At 60.2% G+C, this 12,981-nt stretch overlaps 1 protein-coding gene across 1 annotated transcript; it reads left to right on the top strand.

Annotated features, from left to right (window-relative positions):
* Window positions 1–3,438: 3,438 nt before the first annotated feature.
* Window positions 3,439–6,028, top strand: IER5L (immediate early response 5 like). Its single transcript, XM_059865175.1, has one exon. It carries the CDS (start codon window positions 3,717–3,719, stop codon window positions 4,704–4,706), a length of 990 nt encoding a protein of 329 aa, XP_059721158.1. The 5' UTR covers window positions 3,439–3,716; the 3' UTR covers window positions 4,707–6,028.
* Window positions 6,029–12,981: the final 6,953 nt, after the last annotated feature.

The raw sequence follows: 12,981 nt of genomic DNA on the forward strand, positions 1-12,981 counted from the left end.
TTTTACATGAACTGTCCACTGCAGCAGTAGGATCCTTAGGGGCCTTGCCCATGGAAAGGGCACCCAAACCCCAACACCAGGGAATAGGGATGCTGGACAGGACACACAGGTTTTCCCGAGAAAGGCAAGCACCAAACACATCCTGCCCCACCTTGCTGCTTCAGAGCCAGAAAATGGACAGGACTCGTTATCCTCTTTAGAAAAGCAGAGCTTGCAATCATGTGCCAAGACAGGTATCAGCCAGATTCCTGTCTCTGGGAGATTTTGGAGTCCACAGGCCAACTTGAAGCAGCGTGGCTCTTGCAGTGCACAGCCCGTCCCAGCTCCAGGATTAAAGCCACCGTGTCTGCAAACAAAACATTGGCACCTGCCAGGAGAGCCAGCTGGGGAGGAGAGCCAGCCTGCAGCTGCTGCTGCCCTGCCAGCCACAGCACGGTGCCCAGCAGCCAGCGCCAGGATCAGGCCCACGTTTTACAGCCTTTATATTAATTACCCAGAGTCTAAATAAGATTAAAGTTTTAATTCCGTCTTCATCTCCTAGAGGCTCCTGTTGTGCTCTCGGGTTTTCCTAGTACCACGAAGCTTCTCAGGCAGTTACAGCAGAGGGCACTTCTCTGACAGCCAGAGACAGCAGCAGCTCCTGCATCCAGGGCTGCCCCGTGGTACCCGGCCGGCCCGGAGGATGCACAACCCTCTGCACCTCCATAAACCCAGCACTGCTACAAGCAGAGCTCTGCAAAACCTGACCCTTCACTAAAATCCACAACTCGAGGCTAGCTGGGCCAATTGATGATAAAAAAGCAGAGGGCCAGCACTGGGCAGTGTCCCGAGGCCACGCTCAAGTCATAGGTGGGAAGGTGAGCAGGAGCTCGAGACAGAGGGTGTCTGCCAGGGCAATGCTTTCTGCCTGCCCCCATCTGCACTGCCCAAGCCACCCCAACACAGTTGGTCAATGGGCAATTCAAGCTCTTAGCCTGGACCACCTAGGCTGGAGTTTTACAGCTGGAGATGGGCCAAAGAGCAGCAAATGCCAGCTGAGCAGAAGAAATCACTGCCTGCGCTGGCTGGGTGGAAGATATGGCACAGGTTGGCAGCAGCAGTGCTTGCTGCCCTGGTTCCCCAGTGCCCATGAGGACAGAGAAAATGCTGCAGAGCTGCAGCTGCGGCTCAGTCTACAAGCACCAACCCCAACAGCCCATGATGGCAGAGCCTTTGATCTCACTGAGCAGCAGCAAGACCAGGCTCAAGCCACCGAAGCACCGAAAGCTCAGCACTGACCTATGCAATGTGTCCAAACCTAATCCTGCTGCACTCTGTAGTTTCTGCACAGACCAGCTCCAGTTATCACCTCCTGAACATCCAGCTGCTGTGCAGCCACAGCTCTGGAAAAGCCAACTTGCAGCCAGGGAGAATAGCAAAGGAGAGAGCCTGGTGGAGAAAAAGATGGACACAGCATAACCCCCCATCTCCAACACTGTCTGTACCCACTGCCTTAAACTACAGCCACCCCCTTGGACAGGTTATGATCACTTTTTATGTTATGAACAAGGAACAAGAGCATCTTACGACCTTGGGAATGCACAGAGAATCATTCACCCCAGTTTGCCTGGCTGAAGGCAGATTGTGAAGAAGGTTCCATGAGCATGCAGGACTTAGCCAGCTGGTCCTGGGGGAGCAGTGAGCTGCTCTAGCTCAGATGCTGCCCCAACCACAGGAACAAAAACCTCTGTGGTGCTGGGTCTGCTCCCATTTCCTTCAGTGGAGGACATGGTCAAGCTGAGCCAGCAGAATACAGCCAGGCCAGGAAACAAGAAAAGCCCTCCAAGCATTCCTCTCAAAGCCCCCATGGAGCCCAGGTTTTGCACAGTGAGCTGATGACCCCGGTGATCACCTTGTGTCACTGCCCCTGTGGTTTGGAGTTTGGGCTGTGCAGCAGGAACAAGGGCTTCAGAGATTTTCTTTCCAATGAGCTCCCCACACACACAGACACGAGGCTGCCCGTAGCCACTGCTAAGGTATATATGTCAGGGTGACCCCAAGGCAGGCACCCAGCCTGGAGGACCTCTGCAGTCAGTGGGGAATCCCCCCTTTTTCCACTGCCTTCTGCTCTCTACAGAAGATGCCGTTTCAGAAGCAGCTCCCGTTGCCCCGGCACGGCAGTCCCTTCCTGGTTATCCCATCTCGGAGCCCTTCCTCCCCTACCCAGGCACTGCAGCCTCCTGCCTTGAGCCCCCCAGCTCTTACCTGGAGGACAAGGGCTGCTGCTCTACGGTGTCACCAGCTTCAGTGGGTGCTACTGCTCCCTGGGCACGGTGGTTGGGTCTCTCGGTGACTGAAGCTTTTAAGCAACAAACGTGGGGACACCCCTGGGTATCTGCCTCCCCTAAACCCACCCTGAGCTCCTGCAGTCCCCAGCTCCCAGGGACCAGCCCAGACCCCTCCCCTCACACCCTTCTGTGAGGAAGGGCAGGGGTCGCGCTGCCCGGCAGAGCCAACGCTGCCGCGTGCCCCGAGGCGGGACGGAAGGCCTTAATTAGCCCGTAATTAACCCGAGCGCTCTCACTTTGGGGGAAAACCAGGTGTGATTAGGGCACTTTGTGAGGAGTGGCTGATGCACGGTCCTGCCCCCACTTCGGGGGAAAGCCCTGACTCCCCTCCACACGCGGGGTGATGGCGGGAGCTCTGCAGGCACCACAAGAGCCGTCCCCGCCGGGGGCTGTCGGGGCACGGGGGGGTCCGGCAGCACTGGGGTGCGGCCAGCACCTGAACCGCCAACTCCCGGGCTCAGGACAGCCCAAAGCGGAGAGGAGCATCCCACCGCACTAGCGGGGATGGGATTCCCAGACGGTGCCGGTACCACCGAGGGTCCTGCTGAGGATACGCGGTGCCTCAGGGGTGTCACAGGGCGGGACGGGGCGGGGCGTGCCGCGCCCCCGCCCAAGCGGCTCCTCGGGACCGCCCACCGGAGCGGGCACCGCCCCCTGCTCACCTGTCCGAGAGGAGCGGCGCCAGGAGGCGGTGCCCCGGCTCCACCGCCGCTCGGGCGGGACCCCGGTGCCCCCGGCGTCCCGCGCCCAACCCGGCCGAGCCCCCGCCGCCCTCACGGGCCGCGCCGCGCCTGACACCATTTGAACGGCGCGAGGCGCCCGCCTCATTCCTATTGGCCGCGCTGCCCGCCCGTCAAGCCGACCTCCGCCTTTCCATTGGTAGCGCTGGCTTCGGGGGGCGGGGCCCGAGGGCCGGCGCAGCGGTATAAAACACGGGGGCCGGGCGGGCGGGCGTTCAGTGTCTCTGCGCGACAGGTACGGGAAGGCGCGGGGGGGGCCCGCGCGCGGGTGGGCGGGGCGGGCGGGAGCGCGCGGAGGGGCGGGCGGGGGGCGGTGCCGCGCGGGAGGGCGGGGCGGGGGCGCGCGCGGCGCTGGTGGCGCTGCCCGCCCGCGCCGTCCGTGCTCGGAGCGCGGCGGCGGCGGCAGCAGCGGGAGCCCCCGGCGATGCCCGCGCTGCTCCCGCCGCTGGCCGCCCCCTGAAGACACCCCTCTCTATTTGCCCCCCTTCTCCAGCGACCTCAGGCTCTTTCCCCCCTTTTCCCCTTCCCCCCCTCCCCTTTATTCCCTCCCCCCCGCCTCTTTATCCTCCTTCCTTACGACCCTCCGCACCCGCCCGGCTGCCGTGTGGATGCGGGCCGGGGTGCCTGGCTGCGCGGGCGGCGAGAGCCGATGCTGAGGGGCCGGAGGAGGATGGAGTGCACCCTCGATGCGCAGAGTTTGATCAGTATTTCCCTGCGGAAGATCCACAGCTCCCGCACGCAGCGAGGCGGCATCAAGCTCCACAAGAACCTGCTCGTCTCCTATGTGCTCCGCAACGCCCGGCAGCTCTACCTGAGCGAGCGCTACGCCGAGCTCTACCGCCGCCAGCAGCACTACCCCGACGGCGCCCCGCTCCTCGCCATGCCCGCCTGCCCGCCGCCCGCCGCCGCCGCCCCGCCGGAGCTGGCGGCGCTCCCGCTGCCCGCCGACACGCAGGACCGCGAGGCGCGGAGCTGCGGGGCTGCGCGGGGCGGCGCGGAGCTGCTGGAGGTGCCGGTGTGCGCGGTGCCCCCGGAGATGCAGCGAGCGCCCTGCAGAGACTCGTCCCCGGGCTTCTACCGGGCCGCCGGCAGCGCCGGTCCCGGCGGCGGAGGCAGCGCGGCCCCGGGGCTGCTCTACGCTGCCGGCTGTGACTTCGGGAGCGGCGGGGCCCCGCACTGTAGCAGCCGCACCACGGTGCTGGATTTGGACACTCACGTCGTGACCACGGTGGAGAACGGGTACTTGCACCAGGACTGCTGCTCGCAGTGCCCCTGCTGCTGCCAGCCGGCACCGGGGCTCGCCTCCCCGCCGCCCGCGCCCGGCACCAAGCGCAAGTATTACCCGGGGCAGGAGGAGGAAGAGGAGGGGGTGGAGGAAGGGGAGCCGGGGGGAGGCGGGGTGGCGGGCGGCCCCCCCTTCGCCCCGTGCACCAAACGCGCCCGCTTCGAGGAGTACAGCGCCGAGCACCCCCAGGACTCTTCCAACATCTCCAACTTGATCTCCATCTTCGGCTCCGGTTTCACGGGGCTGGTGAGCCGGCAGCAGGCGGACTCGGAGCAGCCCCTCAACGGGCAGCTGTGCAGCAAGCAGGCGCTGGCGAGCCTGGGAGCCTGGACTCGGGCCATCGTCGCGTTTTAGAGAGAAGTGGGGGAGCAGAAGGGGTGTGGGGGGGCTGTTGACAAAACGGGGGTGCGATCCGAGGGACGGCGGCTCCGGAGGGGGGACCCTGAAACAAAGGCAGGGAGGGGGGTTGGGGCGAGGGGAGGGGGGTGCCGAGGGGTGCGCAGGGGAGGCGGGGGGGCAGAGCCGCGCTAGTGTTTTATAAATTGTACAATAAAGAAAAAAAAAATCTAAGATCTTGGGACTTTATTTTTGCAGAGATGAGAGAAAAAAAAAACAACAACAAAAACAAGCAAACAAACGAAAACAAAACAAACAACAACAACAAAAAAAAAAACCAACGAGGCACCTATTTAAATAATCCTCTTTGTGTCCGCTCGGGCTCTCTTCGCGGCGGGCTTCCTGGGGCCGGTGCTGGCGGCCGGTAGCGCCACGTGAGAGCCGGGACCGGCCCCGGGACCCCGCGGCGGGAGCGCCCCCGGCCCCGCTCCCCGCCCCGGGCCGCCCCGCGGGTCCCGCCGCCCCCGGCTCGGTGCGTTTCAGGGTGCGGACAGGGGAAAGCCGCTGCTGCCCCGTCGCTTTTGTGCGTTTCTTAATATATTTAAAAGAACAAAAAAAGGCAGAAATGAAAACATTTCAACTTTCCTCTCAGAAGAAACGTGTGCGATGTGACTTCTTCCCACCGCTTGTGCCAGGGGAGCGCTGGAGGGTTCTGAGAGCTGAATGTGGGAAGGGTTGGGAAGGGGAAAACCAGGAGCCGGGGGTCCCTCCGGGCTGCTGCCCGCCACGCCGGGGAGGGGGCGAGTCACCCCCGGCAGCCCGGAGCCTCCGCCTTGGTGTGTGCTTGTGATGCCGCAGGTACCCGTGTAACACGACTCACGTCTCCAATGTGTGTGCCGGGTCTGACCCCCTTTTTTTTTTTTCTTTTCTCCCCTCTCTTTTTTTTTTTTTTTTTCCTTAAGTTTAACTGTTCTGGTTTCAGCCTTTCCAATCATAAAACCAGCAGTGTTTGGTCTTGTGAAGAGATTGTCTCCTGTAGAGTCTCTTGATTTTTTTTTTTTTAACGTTATTTTTTTAAAGAAAAACCTTTTGTTGTAAAAAGGTGGGTTTTCTGGTCGTCGTCCCCTCCTCTTTCTTTTGCCCACTCCCAACTTCACGGTATCAGCACTGTGCGTAACTGAGGATGCTTTGCAAAACGGTCTGTTGGGGTCTTCTTTTTTTTCTGCTCCTTTTTCTTTGTTTGTAAGCCTGTATTTTTGTGCATATGGAATTGTATATCACCGGGTAAAACTGTTCAGATTTGTTTAAATTTATAATCTTAATAAAAAGTCGATTATAAAGTTGCTGTGCCCTTACTTTCCTTCACCCCGCAGCCTGCTGAAGCCCCTCTCCTGAGCCACTGCTTCCCCTCTGCACCGGGGAGCCTTTACCGAAACTCCGACTCCCCCTCACCGTGTCCCCCCCCCGGAAAAACCCCTTTGTCTCCTCCCCAGCACCATCCAGATTCACCCTCTCCCCACACACACACCCGTAGCCCCCCCGGCTGCCAGGATGCAACAAAAGCCCCCCCTTGGGTCAGGCTGTGCGGCGCAAAGCGAGTCCCAGGTGGGGAAGGGACCGGTGGGGACGGGGCCGGAGCTCGGGTCCCCTCCCCGCGCCCCGCGGCGGGGGGAGCAGCCGGGACCCCCCGACCCGCACCTGGGCAGCGCCGCCGCCTCCGCGCCCCCCGACGCGCTCGGGAAGTTTTTTTAAGTTGGAGTTTGTTATCCCCGCGCGGGGCCGCTGGGTGGTGCGGGCGGGTTTTCCTTTTTTCCCCCTTTTTGTGCATGTGTTTTTCTCCTCCCCTCCTTTACCCCACAGGAACGAGCCGGGGCCGCTCCGCACTCCTTCAACACACCCCGGCCACCTCAGGAGGGGAGAATTATTATTTTTTTAACCCTGTGCACAACGCGCAGTTATAGCATGCAGCTCAAATCCCGCAGATAGAGCCGTTCCTCTGCCCCCGCACCCCAAAATCCCTGGGACCCCCCCGAAATCCACACATGGACAAAACCCCTCTTCCCAGCCCCGCGCATCACCGCGGGAGCGCAACCTTCCCTTCTCCCAGGCCGAGAGACCGAAACCATGGGATTGCGGGGCGCGGAGGGGTTGCGGGGGGTCGCGGCCGCGGAGGATCCGGAGCGCGGAGTCCGCGGAGCCCCCGGCCCGGCTGCGCCCCCGCTCCGCGCCCCGCGCCCGCTCCGCGCCAGCAGCGCCCCCTGGCGCCCGCCGCAGGACCTGCAGCGCCGCGCGGGGCCGGGGGAGCGCGGAGGGAGGGAGGGAGGGAGGGAGAGAGGGGGCGGCCCTGACCCCCCCATGCCGAGAGGAAGGAGTAGGGGCGGCCGCGTTGTCCCCAAACGCCGGGGCTGCTGCCCCCGGACAACCCTGTCCCGCTCAGGACAGCTCAAGGCTGAGGGCCGCTCCCTTCCCCTGCTCATCCACCAAACTGTCTCCCCTCAAAAAAAAATCACAATTGAAAATAGAAGCCCTGTAACCCCCTGCCCAGGCGCAGAGGCACTGCGGGAGCACTGCTGAACGCACCAGCGCTCGCTCTGGGAAACCAGAGCTGGATGCTTTGACCGGGGAAGATTCACCCACGGAACCATGAAGAAGTCCCCTCCCTGCTCCGGCCCCTTGGGCCGGGACCCTGGGGGCCTCCCCCGGCCCCATCCCGCTTCCTTGCCCCGGGAGTCGAGGCTCCCCGGCACGGAGGCGGCTGGAGAGGGGCCCGGCAGTGGGATTAGGAGAAGCAGCAGCTCCTGCACCCATAGCTGCTGCAGTATTTGGGGGAAGTTTTAAAACCCAGGTGCTGCTGTGGATGCCCACAGGTTACCCAAATCCTTTTCCTACTGCCCCTGCTCCAGGCAGCCCAGCCAGACAGGGTCAGAGCTCACTTTAGTCCAACAGCCACATGCACACACTCACCACCCTCCCAAACCGCTCCCCATCTCCCAGACCTCGGGGTTTCCACTGATAAAGGGGCCACCAGCAGGACAAGCACCCGTTCCTGCAGGCTCCACCGCCCCAGGCGCACCTATCCCTCCAAATCTCCCCTCTCCCGGGGAGAGCCAGCTCTCGCCCGCCTTCACAGTGGAAGTTTCTGGGGCTTCAGTCAAGGTTTCAAAGGCTGGAAGTGGCAAAGACGCCTCCGCATCGCCGGTACACACGCGGGGAGGGGGAGTCGGGGTGCATATGCCACAGGGACACTCAAAAATCCCTGTCACTGAGGAGCGAGGAGATCCCACAGCTCCGCGGAGCCGCGAAGGCTCACACGCTCTCGGTGGCGCAGTTATTTATTTATTTTAAACGCTGGTACATGACATTTTTCTTCTTACGAAGGCGGCAGCAGCAGAAAGCCCATCACAGCCTCTCCTGAAAGCAGAGCCTGGAAACCAGAGTCTCATCTGCATATTCATAAGTACCTGATAAATTAATCATGATGGCAGAAGCATTCAGGCTAGAAGGGAGGTGACAGGGGAAGGTTGCACCCCCCCAACACAAGCCCATCCTCACTCTCGCACACGCTCCTCGTCTTCCAGGCACAAAATGTTTTGATCCCTTCACAAGTCGGCTGAACCCCCTGGGTGCTGCGAGGAAGGGGGCTGTGCCCCCCCAACACGCGGTAGGCACCCACCACCTCGCCCCCCAGCCCTCCGGTGAAAGATGCAGAACAGACGGGCTGGAGCGGGGTGGAGGACCCAAAATCCGAGGGAGCTCTGCTGCCAGCGCTGCAGCCCCAGCCCAGCCGTGAGCTCTGCTCCCGTGTCACCGCCTGTCCCCAGCGCGCTCCAACGTGCCCCAGCACGGCCCGACTTTTAGCTGGTGCTGAAGAGTTTGACCCTGAAAATCCTTCCATGTCCTCTCTCCCCTCAGTGCTCTCCCGGCTGTGGGCGAACGGGCATCGCCAGCATTTCGTGCCCGGCATCCCCGGAGCGGGAATGAGGCACAGAGGGGTCCTCTGGAAGGGACAGGTGGAGTGCGGCTGGCACAGAACCGCAGGAGGTGGAGATGGGAGAGTCAGGGGAGCCCTGCACCGCGCCGGGGCAGAGGGAGCCGGCTCCGTGCGCGCACCGCTCTCTCTGCCTCCTGCGGGACACATGTGGCTCTCCCTTCCCAGTGCAAAATGCTCTCCACAAGCAGATCCGCTGCTGGTGTCCTCAGTGTCACCACGCTGAACCCCCTTGTCTGGGGAAAGAGTCACCCTGCCCGGGGCAGAGACGCTGCCTCCGGTAAGAGAGGCAGAAATTCAACCCGCGGCTGGAGCAGAGCCCGAGCCCAGCCCGCTTTTCCCGCGGGCAGGAAGGGCAGAAAGCACCTGGGAGCTGCCTGTGGAACCCAGCAGGGCCCAGATCTCCTTGATTTCCCCGACCCAGAGACAATTGCAGAGGCGGCTGCCGGGCTGGGCTGGGCTCACCAAGAGCAGAGGGTCAGCACAAACCCAGCACCCACCGGTCACTGGGCTCTCCCTGCACCCCAACACCCCCCTGGTGCTTGGGGGGCTCAGATCTGGCATTAGCCAGCAGTTCAGCCAGGTCCTCATGCCACTGAAGCAGCTCAGCCCAGATGTCACTGCACATCCAGCAGCTCTGTCACACCAGGAGGGACAAGGATGGACACAGTGGTGGAGAACTGACCCTCCCATCTCCCAGGCTGCCAGTCCAACTCACCCCCAGCTCCCAGGGGGAGGGTGGGCACCACCTGAGGAAAACCCACCCTCACACCATGAGCCAAGCACCAATTCCCAGGTGCTGCCCCACAGCTGGAGCATCTCCATGTCCTCCTACACCACAAGTGCCAAGAGAAAACCCAAATCCAGTCCCAGCAGCCCATCCACAGGAGAGCAACCTTGTGCTCTGCAGAACCCAGGCAGGATCTATCTGTCCTTCCTTCCATCTGTTGATTTTGAGTCAGATCCCTCCCATCTCATCTCCCCAGCTTAAACACAAATGAGCAGAAGAATATTTTGGGATCTGCACATGTTAGCAGATGTTTGCAGGAGTGCCCTGCAGAGAGAGCAGCAGGAGAGCAATGGGGGACCCAGCAACGTGGTCGAGAGGCCGCTGCCGTTAGCTGTCTGTTTAATATGTTGGGTTTGGTCTGGGCCTGGGTAATTAGCACCTGAGCAGTAATTATTCACACTTGGCCTTTCTATATCCTGCTTATAGATTTGATGATTAATGTTGCTGCTTGAGTTAAGCCTGTCCTGGATTTACCAGCACGCAGTGGGAAAGTTAGGAGGAGGCTGTTGTGTGGCAGAAGCTGCTGTCCCTCACACAGAACAGCAAAAACAGCACAATAGAAAAATTAGAGTAAAAAGCACTTTTCACAGAAGCAGCAGCCACTAAGCACAGAGCAGCCATCTCAGCAACACTCTGCCTCCACCATCGACGCACGAGGAGCTCGGTTGTACAGCAGGAGAAGCAAAAAACCTCCCTCAGCATTCAAAAGACATTGATACCAAATGATTTAGGGGTTTACTGGCACCCCAGAGACACAAGGCTGGGCAGAGCTCTGCAGCAAAGTTGGGGTGCACAGACCCCCTCAGGCACCTTTCCATCAGAGAAACACAATGAGAGGTCTGCACAGAAGGACTTGCTGCCCCCACAAGCTGGGAAATGGGGAAAACCAGCTGCTAACTTCTCCACATTGGGACTTACACAGCTCAGCCAAGCCAAATCCATAATCCATAAGGGGTGCTCACCTGCTCTCCTAAGCACTGGCTCCTCTGGTGTCACTGCTGGTCCTGGCTGAGGGGGCTCTGCTGCCAGTGACGGTCCTGGTCACCTGCAGAGGGACCTGGGGCTGCTTTGCAGCACTGCTGACCCAGACCCTTGGAGGCTGAGGGCTTCTCCAGCTGCTCCTCAGGGCAAAAGATTTCCAGCAGAGTTACTCTGGGATTTCTATACCAGGCAGGCAGGAGCTCCATCCAAGATCTTGGCCAATGCCAAGCAGCACACTGAGGTTGGCATGGAGAGAAAGAGAGGGCCAAGCCCAGAGGCAGAGCCCAGGCAGAGCTGTCCATGCTCCTTTCCCTCAGGGAAAACACTGACTGACGCCATATCTTATAGAGGGGAGAAGTCCCCACCAAAACCTGCTCTTATCCTCACTCCCCACCCCATGACTGGTCCAGCTGAGCAGAATCACCTGTCCCACACCTGCAGGGAATGAGACAGAGCATTAACCCCATCCATGCTTCTGCCCACAGGAGGAGAAAAGGTTTTCCCAGGGAAACCCTCACATCCATGGTGCTGCTCTGGTCCATTCCTGCTTCTTGCAATCCTCCTCCCTTTCCTTGGACTGAAGCTGCCCCTTTTTGCCTTCCTGGAAGGTCCCCATCAGGCTGGATCCATGTGTTTTCCCCCAATACCTGTTGTCCCAAGCTCATGAGGACTCCTGTGTGCCAGAGCACAGCCTCTGCACAGCGCCTCTGCTCCCACCTTTCCCGTGTGGGAAGCTGCAGCAGCCACTCCATGGCCCCACTGGGCTCTGCCCCAGCAGACAGGAGCAGCTTTGGGGCAACCCCACCTGCCTCAGGTCCCTGATTATTTCCACATTTCCATTCTGGGAGCTCGATTTCTCATAAAGAGCCCCCAAAGCAGTGCTTTCTCCCTCTTTTCCTCACCAAAATGAGACTTTTGCATTGAAATGTGTGAAGCTGCATTTTTTTTTTCCCTCCCTTTTTCCCCAGGTTTTGCAACATGAAAGTGGATGTTGATGTGAATGGAATTTTGAAATTGGAGACTGAGAAGTTCTGTGCTGTGAGGTGACTATTTGCTCACAAAATCTCCCTTTTTCAAGCTCCCCGATGAAATTCTGCACAATTATTTTTGTCTCCTCCTCGCCCAGCCAGCCCGGTGCCCCGCGCTGCTCCTGCTTTTGTTTCTCCTCTTCTCCCTGGTGAGGATGAACAAAACACCAACCATTGCCCATGCCCACTCCTCCTCCTCCTCCTCCTTCTCCTCCTCTCGCGGCTGCCAGCGCAGCCCGGTGCTGCCCGCCTGGCAGGGAGTGCTCAGGATTCGGAGATCTTCCCCTGAGCTCCCCAGCAGAGAGCCGGGGCTGCTCTGCACAGCTCAGGGAAGGGCATGCCAGCAACTCACCCTTCTGTTTGCTTTGGTGCTGGAGAGCAAACACAGCCCAGGATACGTGTGAAGGGACAGGCTGCACTCTCACCAGCCCGTGCTGGTGTGAGGTGAGGGAGAGCTCTGCAGGCAGCTTCCAGCAGGACTGGGTTGGGATGGGGGATGACCCTGCACAGGGGTAGAGCAGCACCCAGGGTGTCTGGGGAACACTCAGGACCAGGGGAGAACCCCCATATCCAGGCTCTGTGGCTGCTCTCTTCCATCACCCATCTCCCCCCAGCTTGTCCCCACAGCCCCATGAGCATCCTAGCTGTTCCACACGCAGCAGAAGGCAAGGACAGAGCAGAAAAGCCCCAGGAGCCAGGACATGGAAAGCCCAGGCTCCGTGGTGCTGTGCCCTTGGCTCAGTCACACGAGAGAGGAGGGGGAGGACTGAGCCTCCAGTTTCTCCCCCTGGAGTTACCACTGGATTAACTCAGCCTGAGGTTGTTTCAGGAGCTCTCACATCCAGAGCTGGCCCACTGCTGCCTGCAGGGTCAGCCAGTGCCTCTGGCTTATTCCTGGGCTTAGGATCTGTTGACTTGGGAAAATCCTCAGGTTTTGGAGCACATCTATTAAAACAATCAGCGCTGTGGCCATCCAGGCTCTTCCCCTCCTGCCCACGGACCATGGAGACCTCGTGCTTCAACCCAGCAGGAGGAGAAGGGGAGGCAAGTGCCAGCCAGGGTGGATCAGCAATTCCCACGTGGTGCCCAGGACAGGGTGTGATCTCCTTTCTCTGCCCCATGCTCACCATAACAGGCAGCAACCAGAGCACCCAGACACGTCTTTGGAATAGGCAGGATAAGGGGTGCAAGCAAACACTGACAGACTGAAACCCTGCAAGAGGGAGGAAATCTGGTCCTTCTGACCCCAGTTTCAGGTTTTCCTTGGTTTTAGTACTTCAGGTTGCAGTAAATAGGACAACACCACCAGGCTGGGTGGAGAGGACACACAATGAGCTGCTGGAAGCCAAGTCATGGTTAGCTCCCTGGATTTCATCTTGCTGATGTATTTATGTCACCCCATGCCCAGAGTCGCTGGGTTTGTACAGCAGGATGGTGTTTTTATCCTTGGTCTCCAGGGGGGAAAGGGAGGCAGTGTCCTCAGGTAAGGTTGCAGTGGGCTCCAGG

Source organism: Haemorhous mexicanus, chromosome 21 (genome assembly GCF_027477595.1).
Source record: "Haemorhous mexicanus isolate bHaeMex1 chromosome 21, bHaeMex1.pri, whole genome shotgun sequence".
Taxonomy (NCBI): Eukaryota; Metazoa; Chordata; class Aves; order Passeriformes; family Fringillidae; genus Haemorhous; species Haemorhous mexicanus.